The sequence below is a fragment of the Cervus elaphus genome, chromosome 9, assembly GCF_910594005.1.
Source record: "Cervus elaphus chromosome 9, mCerEla1.1, whole genome shotgun sequence".
Classification (NCBI taxonomy): domain Eukaryota; kingdom Metazoa; phylum Chordata; class Mammalia; order Artiodactyla; family Cervidae; genus Cervus; species Cervus elaphus.
The window spans coordinates 81,689,438-81,711,877 of NC_057823.1; the positions used below are offsets into that span (position 1 = coordinate 81,689,438).

General features: G+C 35.1%; 1 protein-coding gene across 4 annotated transcripts in view; it reads right to left on the reverse strand.

Moving 5' to 3' along the window:
- The window catches only part of SSBP2 (single stranded DNA binding protein 2), a 297,868-nt gene that overhangs the window by 73,738 nt on the left and 201,690 nt on the right, over positions 1 to 22,440 (reverse strand). For 2 of the 4 annotated variants that reach the window (XM_043913528.1, XM_043913529.1), the window contains exon 5: positions 15,849 to 15,938. The exons of the other annotated variants lie outside the window; for them this stretch is intronic. In XM_043913528.1, coding sequence (XP_043769463.1) covers positions 15,849 to 15,938 — 90 coding nt within the window. The remainder of the gene's footprint in view (positions 1 to 15,848; positions 15,939 to 22,440) is intronic. 4 annotated transcript variants of the gene reach the window in all.

The window sequence follows — 22,440 nt, forward strand, 5'->3', positions numbered from 1 at the left end:
ACTCTGAAAATTTATGTCAGAGCTATGTTCTACAATTTAAAATACTGAACTTTTTTGAGGATAAAACTGCGCAATTTGCTTCTATTTGTGAAAAAATAATATTTTTAAATGACAGATATACACAATTACAAAGTTTAAGAAAATATGAACTTAGGAAATAATCTAAAAAATAAATACACATTTAAAATGACTTCACAAAACTATCCAAGTGAAGTTTTATAAGTTCTCTAATTGTACGATTATAATAAAATCTGATTTAAAGAATTTTATTTCAATACACCTTTTTGACACATTTCACAGCAAAAATTTTTTAGACTTAACTAGGTCAACCTCCTCATTTTATGTAAAAGCAAACCAAAGGCCAAATTTCTTAACTGCCACTTTAGTTTTCTCAGCGCTATATAACATCCTACTACTGTAATGCCTTTGTATTGTAGAATAAAGGCAGGTACACATACTACATTCTTATGACCAACTGACCATAAATAAACTGCCTGACAAGGTACTTCCTCCTAGGCCCCTCAGCAACCTTGCAACCATGCAGTTAATGTAGAATTCTTTATCTTTGCTCCCATTCAACTTTGAAAAGCTGAAAGAACAATGGTATTTTAAGTAATCAAGTTAATTTGCACATAAAGTAGTAATTAGCATGTGTTCTTGATTCAACAGATGAAATTCAACAACAGAAATATAAAATAAATCTAGTAAGCGCTATCTCTCCTTGAACATTTTTGGTAGAGTTTTGATAATATAGGGCTTCCTGGATAGCTCAGTTGGTAAAGCATCTGCCTGCAATTCAGGAGACCCCGGTTCGATTCCTGAGTCAGGAGGATTCCCCTGGAGAAGGGGTAGGCTACCCCCTCCAGTGTTCCGGCCTGGAGAATTCCATTGGTCACAAAGACTTTGACATGACTGAGTGACTTTCACTTTCTTTGATAATATATGTTGTCTTCATTTATTTATTTTTAAGTCACATACAGGAAGAGAATAGAAGAAGGGTTAGCAATGGTGGTACATGGATATGGTATTAGTAGAAGAATACTATCATTATAATGAAACTGTTCATTATAATGTGATAACTTATAATGAGGTTCAGGAAGAAGAGAAGGAAGCAGTTAGAGCATTGTCAGAGAGAATTTGCAGAATCACATTCAATAAATACTTGGTTGTTTCCATAGCTGGCTCACTGACTGAGTGAACAACATTGATGAAAGACTGTAAAAACCAGCGAAAGGTGTAATAAAGTTTGGTTCTCTTGTATAAAATCTCATCTGGCCAATTTATGTGTCTTGTTAAAAATAAGTAGCATCAATTGACATTGCAAAGGGTAAGGAACAGTATTAGCACAGTATATTTGGTTGTCTAATGAGAAAACGCTTATATGTATAGAGGGGAAAATTCAGCTTGTTTATGTAAGATAAATCATATCTTTTAGAAGACCTAATAAAAGTAGGTAAGGAACAAAGTGCTGGAAACCCCAAGACCATATCTAGTTATAATGACAATATCCACATTAACAACATATAAGATAATTTATGATTAAGATGACTTCCCTGGTGGCTCAGACGGTAAAAGCGTCTGCCTATAATGCGGGAGACCGGGGTTCAATCCGTGGGTCGGGAAGATCCTCTGGAGAAGGAAATGGCAACCCACTCCTGTACCCTTGGCTGGAAAATCCCATGGACAGAGAAGCCTGGTAGTCTACAGTCCATGGGGTCGCAAAGAGCCGGACACGACTGAGCGACTCCACTTTCTAAGATGACTAAGAAGGTCTTATACTCTCTCCTCCTGCTTTTTAGGTTTCTCTGTTTCTGGGGCTTCAGGGTTGAAAATAGTGATTCTTATGCAGTTTTACAGAGTGCCAGTATTTAGTAACCACTTTTTGGTACAGAAGGATGTCAGGTTAATCTATGTATGATTTGGAGGAAAAAAAAGGTATGATAACTTACTAATTTTTTTCTCTGAAGCAGAGACCAGCTATGAGAAATGCCACCAATTTCATATAGTGGGGCATTTTGGTGGGGGTGTTTGTCTATTAGTGCTGCATGTACACATGAGACTATTCTTTTTAGACTTAAATATATCTAAAGAGCTATAAGCCTCAGGTCTTGTGCTTTAGCTTACATATTTTCTTTGCATCAAGAAGAGGCTGGGCACTGTGTAAAAGTATTAAACATTCTCCTTTCTTAACATCATATTGTCTTTAGCACATAACCATTTTTAGTGCAAAAATGTGTAATAAAAATGGTTTTGCTAAAAAGTAATTTGCTTTCAGATATATTTAGGCAAAAATGTAAGGTACAAAGTGATAGGAAAATATGGGTTATCTTCAGTAACTATATAAATTACATAAAGATCAAATATCTACCTCACTTGGTCCTGTGCAGATATGACTCGAGACAGACTAATCTTCTGATATTTTTTATGTACTGTTTTAGGCAGACGCACAGAAACAATATAAAATTCTATGACATAAAAATTATTCTAGAATCTCAACAGAAAAACTTCTCTTGAACATAATTTTTTAAATTGATAAATATGGAAGGTTACAATTATTTATAGTCCTATAAAGGTAATAAAAATATGTTCACTATGAGATTTTCATCCCAAGTATCAACATTGTCTTAAAAATTAAGCATTACCTTTTTTATTCATTCTGTGTCCATTTTTTTTAGTTCAATTCTCTTTATATGATTTTCCTATATAGATTTCTAATCTCTATTTTGCTATTTGAAATTTCACTAAGAAGTAAATATTTTTCCTTAGTTGTGATAAGAGTTGAAAGCATATGCTATCAATAATAAATAATACTGAGAATATTATTTTGAAAAACATCCGTCTTGTGACTTGTACATTTGTTTCTGCCATCGTACATATAGTAAAACTGTTCACATTTTTATTTTTATAATTCCATGAGATGCTTCATGAGTTTTCTGTAGAAAAGTAATGAAGCATAAATTATACATCAACTGAATTTCGTCAAAGTTACTTTACAATTCATATATCTTAATTTGTTCAGTTCCTTTTCTGTTTTTCATGAAAATCTCCATCAGACATTACTGACACCCCAGTGGATAAGACACTCTTGATTAACACATTTTAATTCCAACTAGTATTAAACTAATTTAGCTCACAAAATGACATGCTTGTGCTGGCATATTCTGCTAATAAGCATAAATATGTAGTTTATTTTCCATACATCTTAGATATTCTATCATCAACAACACTTAAAATAATGCATATAAAATAACTGTCAAGTAAGATGTTTTTTGGGCAAGGTTAATCCAATTCAGCACAGAGTTATAAGCAGGTTGATTCTTTGGATATGGATTTAGTCTAAGCATCCAAATTGCTCACTTCTATTATGGGCCTTTTCAAAAAAGATGAGACAGTTTCTCAAGCCTTCATTACCATATGTCAGATACTGGTTTGTGGCAATGGACTCGTTGATTGTGAATGACCAAGCTTCCTCTAAGCTGCCTTCTGGTCTAATCAACTAACAGAAGTTTGAATACAATCTATAAAAACATTAATAAACTGTTTTATATAAATTTATATTCATAAATACACAAAGACACTTTTTATTGGTGTCTGTGGGACAAGTAGCTGGCGTCCTATATAAGCTGAATTTGGCTCTGTGCTGCCTCCTACCACTGACTCAAGTCACAAGGACAGATCAACCCATATTATTAGTATAGTTTAAAAAAATCACTATGGGTATGCAAATAAATTTGTAAGATTTATAATTTAGGGTAAGGTATCAGGCTGACTCAGAAAAGAAGCAAAAACAATAAGTTTTAAAAATTACTCTTAATTTTTCATTGAAGGATGCAAAAGTATTTCCCTCTTCCCCAGCATTTTCCTTATTTTATATTCACGCTTCCATCTAAACTTGTTCCAGATGACAGTGTTAGAGACAGACACTTTAATTTACCTAAACATACCATTAGGTTAAAAAAAAAAAAAGAGCTACGTTGTTCTTATCCTTCTGATATCTTGATATGCTAGGGAAGTTTCTACTGATTAAGCAGCAGTCTTTTCAAAATCACAAGCAGTTGATAAAATTTGTTATAGAAACCTGCCTATGGGCTTGGTGTCTGATACAAGTGGCAGATTATTACATACATACATACATATATATATATATATATATATATATATACTTTCTTTAGAAATGAAATGTTATGCTTCATATTTGCTTGGTTACTTACCTGCAAACATGAAGTCTATTTAAAATTACTTATGTCCAAACTATATACAATACTCTTTTCTACTGAACAGATTTTTACAGAAATTATTAATGCTCAAAAATCTGTTTTGAAACTAGAGCTTACTAATTTGACTAACGCCAAACAGTATGAAAATAAGCAAGAAGAGAGAATTCAAACTGAACAAAGTGAAGTGACTTCATCTTCAATTTAACAGATGCATTTTGAACCATGTGTCTTAAACAGATACAGAATAAATGTACAGAATGAAACAGAAGACAAATTTGAGTGGGGAAAATATTACTGATGTCAAAGTTATTTGTAATGTCAGATTATTTATAGAATATAGAAATGACAGGAAACTGGCAGTAGTTACAGTTGAAGGTATCTTTAGTAAGTAATTCTATTTTACTTTCTTGATAAGCATCCTACTGTGTACAAAGAATATCCGATTACTCTATTCCCTAGCACTGTGTCTTTAAACTCAAGATTATACCTGATAGTTGGGTATAATAGATGGTACCTGGCAACAGCCAATACTCTCTGCTCACAGGTGCCAGCAGAGCTGTTTTCTTTGTCCCTCGGCAGGGATGGACAGTTTATCATAGCCAACACTCATTCACAGCAGCATTTCTTTGACCTCCCCCAATTCTCCCTCCAGTTACTGCTTCATCTCTCACTTTCCCTTTAGAGCAAAACTCTTTGAAAGAGTTTGACACACTCGTTGCCTCCAATTTCTCTCTTTGTGCTACATACTGACTCCACTTCTATGCGACTGTCACCCCCATCACTCCATTGAAACCAGCCTTATCATGGTCTCCAGTGACCACCTCATTAGGTCCAACCATCATGTGTGAGCCCTCAACTAATTTGAACCATTGGAAGCATTTGACACAGCTGATCATTCCTTATTTCCCTGAAACATTTTTCTTCTTGGCTTCTAGGCTCCCACAGCACCTGATTTTCTTCCTAACTCACGTGCACCTCCTTCCCATTTTTCTTCCTGGTTACTCCTCATCTTCTTGCCTTCTTCATATCAGAGTCTTGGGATGTTTCTTGTCTCTCTCTACTCATTACCCTGGTGATGTCATCCAGGCTCACAGCTTTCATTATTATCCATATGCTAATAACTCCCAAATGTCTCAAGCCCAAGCCTCAGGCATAAAACTCCAGATCTGATACCTTGGCTCTCTACTCGACATCTCTTGAATATCTAATAGTCACCTTAATCTTAACAAGTTCAAACTCAAGCTTCTGATATTCCTCTCATACTTACTCTTGCAGTTTTACTTACATGAGTAAATGCCAGCTCTGCTCTTCCAGCTGAACAGGTCAAGAACCTTGCAGTCACCCTTCATTTGTCTTTTCCTCTCACAATACATATCCAGACCGTTGCCAAGATCTGTTGGCTCTAACTCCAAAATATATCTAAAATCCAATCACTTCTCACCATGGTTACCACCTTTGAGCCATAGTAACCTTTTGTTAAAATTTTGTAGTGATATCCAAAATGGCCTCTCTGTTTCCACCATTCCCTCCAGTAGACAAATCTCAGCATCGCAGCCAAGAAGAAGACCCTGCTAAAACCCTCCACTCAGCAAAACCCCAAATGACCTACAAAGTTCTACTTGATGTGGCTTTCTACTGCCAACGACTTTGTGTAACTAACTGCTCTTCCCCACTGACACTCCGCTGTAGTTACTCAGGCATTCTAGTTGTCCCTGGATAAAGCCAGTCATATGCTGAACTCAGGGACTTTACACTTGCTGCTCCCTCAGTCTACAACACTTTCTTCAGACACCAGATTCTTGCTCCCTGACTTCCTTCAGGTCTTCACTCAAATAGCATCTTCTTGTTGAGACCTTCTGTGGCCAATCCATCCAGAACTTCCTCTACATTGTCAGTTCTCCTTTTCTGATTCATTTTTCTCTCTCGTCTTTCTCACAATCTAACATGTCTTACATTTTAAAATATTTATCTTGTTTACTGACTGTCTCCCATAGTGGACTCTAAGTTGACTGTGAACAAGGGTTTCAATTTAGCTTGTTTATTACTGCAGTAACTCTAGCATGGGTAAGGGGGGGGGGCAGTCAATATTTGATGCTGAATGTCATCAACTATCTTAGCCAGTGGTTCTCAAATTTTAGCTTGTAAGACTCACTTGTTAAAAAAAAACCAAAGGATTTCCAGCACCATGGCCCCACCACCAAAAATTCTGATATACTAGGAGGCAGGTGACCCCCAGGACTCTGCCAATGTTACACAGAACATGCTTGGAGAAACACTGTTCTTAGTCCTAACCCTTTAGATTTCTTACAGGCTGTCTCATGATGATCATATTCATAAAGAACAGGAATGGGCAAATTCTAGCTCACAGGCTAAATGTGGTCCATGACTTGTTTTTGTAAGGAGGGTTTGATTGCAGCTGTTGTTGTTGAGTCACTAAGTCATGGATGGCTCTCTGCCACCCCGTGGGCTGCAGCGCACCGGGCTTCCCTGTCCTTCACCGTAGCCAGGCTCTTTGTCTACACGGAGTCTATGACTGCCTTTACACTACGACAGAGTTGACTGGTGTCACTTCAGAGCCTTTAAATCCTTAAATATTTACTATTTGGCATTTTACAGAAAACGTTTGTTGACTTCTGATATAGACAGAAGACAAATTATTTCAGAACAATATCATCTAGTGATAAATTATTTTAGCTTTTCATGTTTTTTTTTTTTTTTGCCACACAGTGCAGCATGTTAGTTCCCCACCTGGAATGGAATCCATGCCCCCTACAGTGGAAGCATGGAGTCTTAACCACTGGACTGCCAGGGAAGTCTGATATGCTATTTTTTAAAAAAGCTGAAGGTATTCTAATGTATACTTAGGCCAAATCTATCCCACCTAGATAGAGAACTTGCAATATATTTAATATTAGATTTATATTTGATGGGCTTCCCTTGTGGCTCAGCTGGTAAAGAACCCTCCTGCAATGCAGGAGACCTGGGTTTAATCTCTGGGTTGGGATGATCCCCTGAGAAGGGAAAGGCTACCCGCTCTGGTATTCTGGCCTAGAGAATTCCATGGGGTTGCAAAGAGTTGGACATGACTGAGTGACTTTCACTTTATATTTAATAATTCATTTCTTTATCTTTAATTCCCCAAAGAATGGTGACCATTTTTGTTTTTGTTTCTATAACAAACATTAAACAAAACACTAAGATTCTGTTATAAATTGTCTTTGGATATTTGCTATATATTTTTTGTTTCCCAGGGACCTATAATAAAAATGGATGTATTCTGGGAAGAATTTTCAGTAGTAAGATATTGGTCTAGGATAGCCAGGTTAACTTTTTCATAAATAACTCATTTTGGTAAATAAACAAAAAAGTAAAAGTAAGGTTTCTAACAAAGTATTTCATTCTGTTCTAACTGAAAAACCCAAGTAAAGACTCTGAACCCCTGGCACTCCCCTCTTTGCTTGTTGTCCATCTAGTCAAAATGTAGGCTCTTTAGTTTGAAACTGATTTTTTCTTAAAACTTAACATGCTGAGCAGTTTTAATTTGTTCTAAGAGTTGAGGCCGGAAAAACTATTACTACAACTGTAGGAAAGCATTATCAAAGCCAGCAGCTGTCAGGCACCTTTATCTTTTTTAGGTTGCTTTTATCTTTATACTAGAGAAAGATTTATTCTGTTCTTGGTATTTAGAATCCTTGTTCTTTAAAGATTCAAAATTACATTTCTAAGAAAATGAAACTTCAGCTTTATTTCTTGAACTTTGGTAAATAAACAATCTTTCCCACCTCTACTCTCCAAATCCTGGTGTATTTAATTCTGAGAAATACTATATTTATTGACTGATTTTTGACTATATATTAAATATACTGATAATGTGAAAAGTTAGGTTCAGTAAGTCAATTCAACTTGCGATATTGAGTAATCATTCAAATTAAGAAATGATACACTTCCTAATCTTTCGGTTTGTTACCTGAGGTCAAAGATGATATACACAACTTCTGGAGAGAAGGAAAGAAAGAGTTTCTCTTGGTTTAGAGTACTTCCTAAGACTAACGTCTGAAACAGACATAATTAGGAGGGATTAGAGGTAAGGCAAACCATTGGGAGAGAAGACAATCGCAAGATTAATAATAGAAGGGAACTATTTAATTATATGTGTAAGTAAGGCATAGACACTAACTATATGTTAAATAATAGGGTAAAACAAGTCCTCTGATAATAAGACAGTTGTATTGTGAAAGTCTGAATAGGAGGAGCAGAGCAGAGGAGTATGCTTAGTTACGAAGGTTCCCTGATAGCTCAGTTGGTAAAGAATCCGCCTACAATGCAGGAGACCCCGGTTCGATTCCTGGGTCAGGAAGATCCCCTGGAGAACAGATAGGCCACCCACTCCAGTAATCTTGGGCTTCCTTTGTGGCTCAGCTGGTAAAGAATCCACCTGCAATGCGGGAGACATGGGTTTGATCCCTGGGCTGGGAAGATCCCCTGGAGAAGAAAAAGGTTACCCACTCCAGTATCCTGGCCTGGAGAATTCCATGGACTGTTCAGCCCACGGGGTTGCAAAAAGTTGGAAACAACTGAGCAATGTTCATTTTCGATGTCCAGAAATAAGTCAAATAAATATATACCTCCAGAAACATTTAAAGTTGTAAAAACATTTCTTCCTGTTTGTCCTTTTCAGTTGCAATGTTAGATTAAATAACTATTTTTCTCCTTTTTGACTCTTTCTCTTTAAAATATTAAGAATATCATCATTACCCTGAGTTTTGTTTTTGTCTTTGGTGCTTTATAAATGTCACTTATATTGAGCTTTTTCTAGCCAGTAACAGTACCATGGAGGAAAGGGGAGATTTATTTCTAATTTTTTGTACTTCTTATTACGTTATTACTATGTCAAAGCATTAGGTCAGCTTGTGACTGTGAAGTCTTGCTAAAAATAGAACCTTTGGAAAATATACCCAAACAAGTAGAGACACTGGCAAACCACCACTAGATGGCAAAGCCGCTTTACCATTGCTGACGCTCTGCCTGTAAACAGATTGTGACTTACAAAGCATGCTGCAACACCTTTTCCACCATATCAGAGTTTTGATCAATTTGGATTTTAAAATATGGATGGCCACCACAGTCTGAAACTAAATTACTTGGTATACTTTATCTTAAACAAGTATATATAATCTTATTCATGTCAAACAAAGCCTTATATTTACAATCCATCATCAATATACTACTAGTTAGCAACAGTTTTCAGTAAAGACTACAGTCCAGTGACTAAGAAGACAGCAAATGGATCAAGATAAAAATCAAAACACAATATGGTGCATGGTAAATATGAACAAAAGGCGACACAGAATTCAGAATTAGATATTTACAAGTATATCCCACATTAGTTGTACACTCAAAGATACCTACATTAAACCTATTAAATAGATTTTATATTAAACCTATTAAATAGGTATTTTTATATAAAAGTTATAGATAGAGTGATGCAAACAAGATGTGGTTTTCTTAAAAGTTTTCTTGTAAGGGCAGAAAGGAGAAAAAAAAGTACTTTTCACTCCCCTCAGATTTTTTTTTTTTTGGGTTGAAATCAGAAATGCTTTAATTAGTATAACTTACAATAAATAAGTTTAAATAAGTTATAATAATAAGTTTATAAATAAATGGATTTAAATAAGTACAAATAAGTTAAATAAAGTATGTTATAATAAATTCACAAGAGAAGATTTCTCATTGTTCAAATCTAGAAAATTATAAAACTTTTTAAGGTGACAGAGTTAACCATCTATTTAAAAAAACATGAATGAGAACTTTGTTTATAAATGCATTTAACTGAACTATTTTTTTATACACAAATGTGAAGAAAATCTAATTGGTTCAAGGATTAATGCTGCCTATTTGATAAAACTACAGAATCAAATTTTGCCTGATTTTTAGTATGAATCCTATGAGAATGAATATATAGCAGACTGAAGCTTTTAATCCATGATTCAAATTTCTTAGCATACAATGAAACGTGAATAATACTCTAGCACTGGGACAGGAGAGCCACAGTACAGATTTAGTTCAAAGGGCCTGTTATGTGTATTCATATCATGCAACAATACTGTATTTTCTTCCACCAAAACTGCCAAATGGCCACTTTTACTATCTTCCCTCTGACCCTAGTAACAAGATTCCTCAACTTAAGAAAGTTATTCTAAAGTTATTCACCAGTTCCGTGGTAGGTCACTCTGAGAATCTATAGTATTTCTTATACAAATTACTCCTTTGATAAAAGGCTTCATTTTACTAAACCAACACCTTTGTTTGTATGTTCAGCTATACCCCTTGATTTTACTTAATTGAGCTCATACTCAACAATACAAGTACTTCCATTTCAATAAAAAGTGATGGTTTAAGGGTTTATGAGGGCTTAAGTCTGAACCATGTTGATATCTGTCACTAACAGATGCTAATCTATAGAGACTGTCTTCCAGGATGGACTTATTAAATGTATAGGGAAGTAACCATATTTATTTTGGAGTCTAAGTTAACTGCTATTCTTGGGCTCCAAAATCACTGCAGATGGTAACTGCAGTAGCTATGAAATTTAAAAGCTGCTTGCTCCTTGGAAGAAAAGCTATGAACAACCTAGACATATTAAAAGGCATATATAAAAGCAGAGACATTGCTTTGCCAACAAAGGTCCGTCTAGTCAAGGGTATGGTTTTTCCAGTGGTCATGTATGGATGTGAGAGTTGGACTATAAAGAGAGCTGAGCACCGAAGAATTGATGCTTTTGAACTGTGGCATTGGAGAAGACTCTTGAGAGTCCACTGGACTGCAAAGGGAACCAACCAGTCAATCCTAAAGGCAATCAGTCCTGAATATTCACTGGAAGAACTGATGCTGAAGCTGAAACTTCAATACTTTGGCTACCTGATGCAAAGAATTGACTCACTGGAAAAGACCCTGATGCTGGGAAAGACTGAAGGCGGGAGGAGAAGGGGACAACAGAGGATGAGATGGTTGGATGGCATCACCAACTCAATGGACATGAGTTTTGAGTAAGCTCCAGGAGTTGATGATGGACAGGGAAGCCTGGTGTGCTGCAGTCCATGGGTTTGCAAAGAGTTGGACATGACTGAGCAAATGAAGCGAATTGATTCTTCATGCAGTTGTTATGAACTCACAGATTTAGAGTTTGTAATAATTTCATTTGGTAATGTATTTGTCTATAGTTTATAATGGAAAAGGGGAGCTTCCCAGGTGGCTCAGTGGTAAAGAATTTGCCTGCCAAGCAGGAGACGCAGGTTGGATCTCTCAGTCGGGAAGATCCCTTGGAGAAGGAAATGGCAATCCACTCCAGTATTCTTGCCTGGGAAATCCCATGGACAGAGGAATCTGGCATGGGGTCACATACAGTCCATGGGGTCACAAAAGTACTTCTTATGGTATGATCACATATTGAGTGGAGCTCAGAATTGTTGAAGATGGTGAAGTTTTATGCATTAATTCAAAGCATAAAGTGTCGCCTTTCTTTACTTCCATTTATTCATTAAATTCTATTAGGCCTAATCCTTTCCTGGTCTAGTCCCATTCCAACTGTCCCCAAATAAGCTTTGCACTTTCTCACTAAGAATGGGGATTCCAAACTATTTTCATTCTCTGCGTAATTCTTGGACGTCACTATCTCTATGGAACTGGATTAAAAACTGGTATGTGGACTTGAATTATCATTGTCTTGATGATATGTCTACTTACAGAAGGCAGCTACTCTCCATTAACAACAGGCATTGTGGCCAGAATCATGCTGAAGGACAGGAAAGTGATACTGATATTTAGGAAACATCTGAGGACCCCGAGCCCATCATGATATATACCAAAGATAACATACTGTTGCTTTTTACAAAAGGTTTGATGACTTGAGTTTTCCAGTATTTCAGAGAGGCATTTCTAGGGAGACTGAACATAACGTAAGCCTACTGAATAAGGAAAATGAGTATTTAAAGGATTAGCTGGAATGGTCTCCCTGCATAAAAAGGGATGACGTTTATCATGCTTAAGCATATCTAAAACTTTTTCTACCTCCTATCTTTCCTAACTAGATAAAGACATGAAAGTTTTCCAAGGGCCTAAAGTAGGAACCTCAGAATCATCTTTGATCCCTCCCAGTCCAACTTGCTTAATCAGCTAATGCCTAGTGAACATAACTATGCATTGCTTCTTCCTCTCCAGTCCTGCTGCCGTTGCTCATAAGTATTAATAGGTCCACAGAGCCTCTTTCTTGAGCTACTGCACAGCCATCCAGCTGACCCCCTGCAGTAGCCTCTCTAGTGGGTTCTGCTGCCTTCACTATTCTTTTGAGTGTTAGTGTTTTGAGAGTTCAAGTATACATCCCTTTACTCTCTCATTCTGTACTTTCTGCCTTAAACAGTCAACGTACGCCTGTGGATTCAGGTCCTTGATATGATGACAATCCTGCAATTTTTACCTGTAGTCTATATCACTGTCTTAGCCTTTAAACCTTTATGCTCACTGGTCTATGAGATCTCTTTAATTGGAGGTCCCACCTCAAATTTACCCCTCATTTTGTGGTCCCTATCATCAAATCTCATGTGGATTACTGTAACAGCCCCCTAAATGGTCTCCCTATTTCAAAACTATCCCTCTATAATCCTCGCTACATCCTATAACTGGACTGATTTTTCAAAAAAAATGCAAATAGGAACAGGCCTCCTTCCAGCTTAAAACCCTTCAATAGCTTATTATTGCCTTTAAGATAAGCTCAAACTATTAACTAACCTACAAGGCCCCTCAAAGTTCCTTTGGAGCCTCATTGCCAGTCATTCTCTCTTTAGCTAATAATTAAGCTCCAGTTTTTTGGAATTGTTTGGTCTCTGCTTTCTTGTCTGGGTCTTCATAATTTCTTTTTTCCCTCTTCCTGGAATATTCTTTTCATCTCTCCCTGCTTCCTTTGCCTAATCATCTTTAGATGCCGACCTGGATTTACTTACTGTTTTGACAGTATTTTTCTGACAATGGCTCTCCCAAGATTGAGTTTGGTGGCCTTCTGATTTGCTCTAAAAACACATACTACCCATTTAATATAGCCATTTCTTTCTAAATTTGAATTGCCTTTTCTCTTTCTCATTCACCACAGTGTAAGTTTTTGAGGGCAGGGTTTTTGTATACAACTATATCATAGGTGCTTAACAAAGACTAAATCTACCCTATAGTTTGAACTCTGGTCACTGCCCTTCTTAAAGATGTCTGACAGCTCCTACAAGCCTAGTGAATAAACACTCAAGTTCTTTACATGGCACACAAGGCCCTTCTCAAGATGCTAGAGTTTATTTTCCCATTTCATTTCCAGGAATTCCTGCCTGTCTCCCTCCTCTACTTTCGATTCATATTTTGCTGAACACCTCTGCATAGCTAATTCTGATGCTTCCATGCTTTTGCTTATATTTTTTCCACTTTCTACAGTATTGTTCTTCTGATTGTTTTCTTGGAAAACTTTTTCAAAACCACCTTTAGCACCAGTTCAGGCAGACTTAATAGTTCTCTTCTCTAGATCAACACAGAACTTTACTCTGTTTCAGCATGTATCTTGCTATATTACAGTTATTTATTTTAAATAATGACTCACGGGTTAGACAGTGAGCTTTAGGAAGGTACGTATAAACACATTCATGTTTAGATGCCTGCCATAGTGCCTGACATCTAGTGGGAGTCAAATGTTTATCTAATTGGATTAAAACAAAAATTTTGTTTCAACTACTCTTACCAAGACTTAGGCAGAAGGCAGGTAAGGGAAAAATGGCTCATTCTACAAAATGTGAAAATGAAAATGTATAGGTTTATACATCTTTGCTTGACCTTAGGAAGAATTTGGCTTCCTTCCCAACTCATCCTCTTTTTTATTTTTAAGTGCCACTTAGAGAGCTTCTACTAGCTCTTGTAAGTAAGTAAACTCTTCTGATTTACTCCCTAACGCCAATCTATCCTTAGCAAGAGCAATAACAGCATGAGGAAAACACATAAAATGAGCTAGAGCTATTTTATGAATAATGATCAACTATGAACATTGGCTCAGAAGGTAAAGAATCTGCCTGCAATGCAGGAGACCCAAGTTTGATCCCTGGGTTGGGAAGATACCCTGGAGAAGGGAATGGCAACCCACTCTCGTATTCTTGCCTGGGAAATCCCAAGGACAGATTTGTTAGGGTCCACAGGGTTCCAGAGTCAGATACGACTGAGCAACTAACACACACATGAACTTTAAATGGTGACGTCAAGGGCAGAAGTTCAGAAAGCCTTGCTTTGAATCCCAGTCCTGTGACTTTCTGACTTTGTGCAAACTGCTTATCATGCCTTGATTTTTTTATTTGTGCAATAAGAATGATGATAATAGTTACTTTACACTTAGGTTATTGTGAAGATTAAGAGTTTATACATGTGAAACATTTAGAACAAAAGCATAGCATACAGTAAGCAGTTACTAAGTGTTAGATTTTATGATCTTAAATAGTGATTAAGTATATGTTCCTATATTTTAAGGTGCTTCAACACAGAATGTGAGCTCTAAGACTTTGAATATCAATATAGAGTAGCCAGACAAATAAGCATATCCTAAAGGACTTTACATTTCAGAGTTAGTACTCAGTTCTAATTATGACTTTTTTATTCAATTGCTGTACTGTGGAAAATTACTTATTTTTCTATTTCCACATTTATAAGTACATTGATCTACTCTGTAATGACGGTATGTATTAACAAATGATTTTCAAGAATCTTGAAAATACAAAACACAAAAGTGACAAAATAGTTTATAAGTACCCTATGTAATTCATTAACAATATCACCTATTACATTAATTCCCATACTGCCTTCCAAGTGTAGCTCTGACTCCTAACTTCTTCCTAATTTTCTCAAAGGGTGTTATAAAATTAACTATGTAGTTAAACTTTAGAATCTATGTTGGTTTGGGTTAGAAAACTGTCAGATTTAAATGTGGATGCCATAAAAGTGATGTAATTTTAAAAATCATTATCATCTTTTGCTAAAATAAATGTGCTTGTTGCAAATTTAAAATACTAACATACACATTTTAAAATCTGATTTTATGTTATATAATGATATTGATAAAAATCTCATTTAAAAGCCACAACAATGATTCTATAACAAAAATATTTTGTTATAGCCTATAATTTTGATAAATGAATAGGTTATGATTTAGCCACAGTGTGAAAGTACAGCCAAATCTTGATTATCTTTGGTCTGTGGAGATATGGATGGGTTACATAGTTAAAATCCATGTATTATTCTAAAACCTCATCCATTAGCCTTTTCTTCCACCAAATCTTCACCACATTAGCTTAATGGGCTAATTTGCACTTAAGCTACCTTTCTTACTTGAACAGTGAAATGGCAAAATAAATACACGAATAAAAATTGGACAACAAATAAAACACTGGAAGGAAGGGCTAATCTGCATACTAAAACAGGTCTCTGAATAATCAAGAGTTGGCTGCACAGGATTGTGTTTACTTTAGGATTACAATAGCCGCCTCCTCCTTTGTAGCTTTCAATAAAATCGAACAGGAGTTCCTATGCCTTAACAGTCCTAGTCGGAGTTGCTCTGAGTACCTGAAAGAACCCTGGTGGCACAGGGCCTACGGGCATGCCATCTCCTGGGGGAATGTTTCCTAGCACTGGGCTGGGAGCTGCTGCAGCACTCTGCAAAGAATAAAGGAGAAACAAACCTATATCATTACAGAGAAGGCACAAAACCAAAGACTGATGATAACAGACTGTAGGAAGGGAAGCTTTTCATTCCTGGGAACAAATATTGGTAACTTTTCCCACTCCAGAGGTAAACTAAGATATAGTAGTTACTTTGGTATATGACTAGGTTATTTGGTTTAAACAGATCTCTTTTTAAAGTCACAAACTATAATAAGATGCTATATTTGAGTGATATATAAGAGGCAATTAATAAGATAAAATGATAGAAGTTTAAATAAATGCTTTATTTTAAGGCAAAGACTTATGAAATGGCAACATCAACAACCAATAGGTAAATAAAGTAACAAGTTTGAAAATGATGGTTTTAAGAGATGGAAAAAGGAACTCTGTTCAGATTAATTCTCTGTCTATAGGTGGCAACACTCACTTTATTCACTTTCTAATATAAATACTATAACTGGTAGCCAAAATAGATAGCAAAAATAGGGTGGTGAGAATGAAAAAGTTATTAGGAGACTGAATAAGAGAAAGGAATTAGATTTGCACAGATTAGTCTCATATAAACAGATTATTAAAAAATCAGATTGAAAAATTTAACGTCTACTTTACTTGCAAATTATTTCATGGAATCCTACAGCTTCATGAAATAGGAATATGAAAAACTTTGGGATAGGCTCTTCGTAACTGAGTCAAGGTTTTAGATTTAATTCTTACATAGAACAGTAATACATACAACTATTTTACACCCATGGATTTCATCCCTCAATCTGTTTAGATACATTACAAGTCCTAAGAACAGTCAAGAAGGGATCAGAAATATGTTAAAGACAGATCAGTACGAATCCAACAGTTCTGTTATTAAAGTAACTCAAATCCAAGATCTAGTATATTTGTTATACTTTTCTCCCATCAGTTTATTCATTCATGCTTTAATATTCCATGAGAAGATGTAATATCTAAGTATATTTGCAGCATATATTTCCCAGTATATAAATTGACAAGATACTAAAGTATGTTTATTTTGTAGTACTGGAAGTATTATCGATCAAGGCCAATGATTCTGGTCTTTCTTGAGGAAACCTAGATTTAAATTTGGTTATCTAAAGTGTTTACCTATGAATGCCAAAATTCTAAACTTCTGCTAAAACACATAAGTATTAGAGGAGAAATAGTATTTCTTAGATATTAAGATTAAACATCAATCTATTATCCCATTTTAAATAAAAACATGCAATTTCATTCAGTGTACATTAATTGAATACCTACCATTTGTCACAGTGTTGTAATTTGCATTATGTATCAACACATGTTTTTTAAAAATATTAAAGGCAAATTGCTTTCTCATTTTAACTAAACTTGTATAAAATTTTCATATACAATGTCAGAGTAAGAGAAAACCTTACCAAACATTTATCTTCTTTTAACTAAATATATATGGTTACAGGCAGATCTAGGAAGATTTGATCTACACCTTTTGACAGTCAATTACTATAACGGGGAAGTTGCTCTTAGTACTAAAAGTTAGACATAGGATGTCACTATTGTTCTAATTAACTGTAGAACAGACACCTTTTCCTGCAATAAAAAACTTACTTAAAAGAGACAAGTGTGTAAACCACCCTCACCTATGCTTCTATAGAAACGGACACTACAACGTTGAGCAGGTTTACAAGAAAAAAGAATTTAGTGAATTGCTGCAACTGCTTAGCGCTGTACAAATATGCTATTTCTCTTGTAACTCTTGTTGCCTAGCAAGTATACTGGGGTTTAGGTGGCTCAGTGGTAAAGAATCTGCCTGCCAATGCAGAAGCCACAGGAGACACAGGTTCAATTCCTGGGTTGGGAAGACCCCCTGGAGGAGGAAATGGCAACCCACTCCAGTCTTCTTGCCTGGGAAATCCCATGGAAGGAGTACTCTGGTAGGCCACAGTCTACAGTGTTGCCAAGAACAGGACACGATCAGCACAGCACAGGACAGGAAGTACATTAAAAAAGCTTTTGCCTATCTAAAGGGAAAAATATCTGTTTGTATCTAAACTAAAACTTAACAAGTAAAGATGTTAGGTTGTCACTGGCTCCTTTATTTTTTCTCTTTTCGGGGGGGATTACATTGTTAAAAGGTATAAAATAGTTTTTTTCTTCAAAGTTCTTCATTGTATATGGTTTGTAAGGTCTTTTTTCAGCTATTATTTAAAAATGAAACAAATGATACAGATGAAGATTTAAGCAAGTTAAATCTGAAATATCTTCTGAATTTTCATTTTGTGACTTCAAAATTATTTAATAAATTCAGTCAAAATATATCTTGCCAGGACTCTCTTACAAGCTCTACAACATAATAGCTGACACAATAGAAAAAAAAAAAATCCTTGCCTTTTTGGAATTAACATTCTAGTGAGGGGGGAAAGCACAATTAGTGCTATGGAGAAAAAGAAAGCAAGAAATAAGAGAGTTCCCAGTTAAGAGGGTAAGAATTATAATTTTAAATAGAATAGTCAGAAATGAATGAATCAACCAAACAAATGGATCAAATTATGGTGACTGATTTAAATATGCTTCTTACTCTGTTGTTGAGATCACCTTCATACATTTTAAAGATGTCTTACATATTAATATTTTACACCTATTCCTTCACAGTGTCATAAGAATTATTAGAAAATTTTCTTTCATAATAATCACACTGTGGCCATAACAGTAGAGATGTCTTGAAAATAGTTTTGTAGCCACATGATTTCTAGTATAGAGCATGATGCTTTAGTTTTCTGGTGTAATAGCAACTTCTAGACTTGGCCTAGGGACATAAATTGAAGTGAATGGAATACTAATAATTATCCAGTTTATTTACCCAGTACAAAGCACTAGTGTAGAGCATTTCAGTCCAAACTTCACTTTGTGGATCACAATTTTGAGCTGAATTATCCATCCATTCTTCTGGGATTTACTGACAAGGGATAATTGTTCCCTTTGTTGTACTGTGTGGACTCAAGCTTAGAGTACCATTTGGTACACCACGGTGATCAATAACAAACACTAGTCTGATAAAAAACACTAAAAAGACACATTAAATGTTACTCTGAGCATTGGAAAACAGTGTATTTTTCAAACTGCCTAAATTGCTCTTTTATATACAGTAGCAATATAAATAATATTAAAACATGCTTTGAAACTGTAAGCCACGGAAGAATCAGGTTTTAGGGATTAAAGCTTTATGTAGAAGGGCGAAATACAGCATTTCTTGGGTTTCATGGCTGGAATTTCTGAGACTTGTTTCAAGTTTACTTCCAACTCATGAGACAAATTTATCTCATGACTTGAGGATCCACAGAAATTTTGTTGGTTCTAACTCAAAGTATGTATTATTCAGGGGGGGCGTGGTGGGTGTGACTGAATTACAAAAGGAGAACAAATAAGTTAATTATACTAAGAGCTACTACAAAGCATTAGCTTCACTGGATTTGTGTGAATTCCCATTAGAATACCATGGAAAATCCGTTATATATAATATATTTGCAATTATTTAGGGTTGACTTTTTAAGTTCTCTCTCCTGTGAAAAAGAAAGACATATAAATAACATGGTTTTAAAATATTTCTTCTAATTAAGTGAATATTTTTGGAGCAAATGTAAAAATATTAATTACCATTAAAAATATTTTTCTTTTTACTGGTTTAATTTATATGATTTTAATACATTCAGATTTGTATTTTCTAACTGCTCTTAAATTAACTTACTTTGCCACATGACTTGAATTTCAATGTTTTTTTGAAAGTGAAAATTTTACTTTTAATTTTAAAAGTATTTTCTTAAATCACTATCTTTACTTACTTTTTATAAATACAATATATTAAATTTGATATTTTCAAATGAAATAAATTATGGAACAATTATTTGCTTTCCCAAGGAAAATATTACAATGAACCTTAAAGAGTCACCACAAAATGAGTCTTCAGTTGCTATATATTTAAGTCTCCTTTCTTGGACTTTGTGTTTTCATATCTTTCTACCTTGTAACAAGGCACAAGTCAACCTATGCTCCTTCCTCATGTATTTACTTTTCCCTTGTATATGTGTCCAGCACCATTTCCTATTTTCTCTTCAGTGCTATTATATAACTGAATTTTAATACTATTTTCATTCTCTAATTCCCTATTTCTGAATGTAAAGAACAGTGAGGTATGTTGTTATTTTATATTTTCCTTTTTTAACAATCTAAAATAAAAGCTAGAAGAGTTCTTATTTTAACCTTAGTTATTATCACTAGTAGCCTCTGATAGAAAAAAAAAAAGTTGTATATACTGTTGTAAGAAAGTTTCACAACAACAGGCATAAAATAAAACTTTGCTTAAAATTAAAACTAGGATGCAGTCGATTGTAAAACACACATTAAATAACTAACAGTTTTAGTTAGTAAGGATGGTACAGAACCAGCTGCCTAGGAATACACTGGGAATCAAGACATAAAATCTACATTTGGTAGAAAAGGAAAAAGATCTTTAGAGTATACGTAAAATTGTGAAGGTAATAACAGAAACTAAAATAGTGATATATTTCTTGGAAATTGGAGGAAATAAGTAGGAAGACACCTGGCAGAGAATTATTGGTATTTACTATTAAGACATTTGTGCTATTTTAAAGGCAGATACAAATATTGTTCTGAGAAACATTTAAAATGTTGATACAGTAGACTCCCTTATCCATGGGGGATAGATTCTAAGACCTTTACTGGATGCCTGAAACTGCAGATAGTACTGAATCCTGTATATGTTTTTTCCTATACATATATACTTATGATAAAATTTAATTTATAAATTAGGCACAGTAAGAGATTAATAACAATAACTAAAAATAATACAATTATAACAATATACTGAGATAAAAGTTCTATAAATGTGGTCTCTCCTTTACTTCCTCAATTCTGGCAGTAGCTTCTTCATCAACAGAGGCAGCTCTTTTGTAATTTTTATATTATTTGATCTAAACCTATTTCTGCATCTGTGTAACCATCCCTTACTGGCAGAAAATGTCTTGATGTCACCTGGTTCAGAGGATCTCTTGCTGAAGTCTTGCTCATATCTCCCAGCCACAAATGTTATTATGCCTTTTCTAACTTAACTTAGTGCTCAGCATGCATTGCGGCCATAACGTTTGCAGTCTGAGGTGTGAAAACCAGCACAGATGTCTTTTTTCTTTGTCACAATTTCACAGAAGACTTATTCTTACCAAAAATCTTAGCAACCTCAGCATACAATTGCTTTTCTTTCCTTATTAAGTCTAGAACTTTCAATTTTTCACTTAAAGGAAGCCTTTTCCAACTTCTTCTGGTGTATCTGAATTGCCCACATCACCACTGTTGTGCTTTGGACTATTAATAAGCAAAGTAAGGGTCACGTGAATGCAAGCACTGTGATACCATCAGAGTGGATCTGATAACCAGACAGCTGCTGACTGATCAATGGGTGGGTTAAGCTGGTGATTCATGTCCTAGGCAGGATGATGCAAGACAGGGTGAGACTTCATCATACTATTCAGAATAGTGTGCATTTTAAAACTTATGAATTGCTTATTTCTGAATCTTTAATTTTTTTCAGATCCTGGTTGTCTGTGAATAACAAAAATTGCAGAAATTAAAACCGTGGTTAAGCATGGCTCTGTAGTAGTTTTTCTGTCTTCACAATTTTAATGCAGAGCACAGTTAAATACTTTGGCTGTTGGTTGAAGACATGCTCTTTATCATACTAAGAAATATATTTCTATGCCTAGTGTTTTTTAAGCAATTTTCAAAGATCAGGAATAATAAGAGACACATTGCCTTTTCATATTTGATTGGTATTATTTAGTTTTTCTTTGGGGAAGCATGATATAAGTAACTATACATTGACAGTTTTCTTAAACCGTCATTGTATTTGAGATAAACCATGCTTGATCATTATGGATGATCCTTTTAGTAGGTTAATAATTTTATTAGCTAAAATACTTTATTTAGGATCTTCATATCTATTTTCTAAATGAGACAGGTTTAGAAAGTTCCTTGCTAGATTATATTTTCAAATTTAAGCATGAGGATTATTCTGCTTCCTCAAAATGGACTGGATGGCAAACTCTTTTGCAATGCTCTGAGGAAATTTACATAATATGGTGTTTATCTACTTTGTGAAGTTAAAAAATATGCAGTGATAAAACTGCCTGAATACAAAGGCAATTTTGGAAGTAATTATGGTCCTTATTATTTTTTATATTTTTTATCTTATTTACTTCAATTCTGTTCATTTATCTTTTTCCCAGAAAACTTCATTTCTTTGGGACTTTCTGTTTTATTCATATACACACTGCTCACACATGTTTTAAAAAGGTCCTCTGTAGCAGCTGGGAGAGCCTGCAAGCAGACCACCAACATCTGTCCTCCGTCTTTTCCCACGGCAAGAGGAGAGTAGCCAGGGACCACAACCCCGCTACAAATGCTGCTGAGTCTCCGATGCTCTTCCTAACGTGGGCAG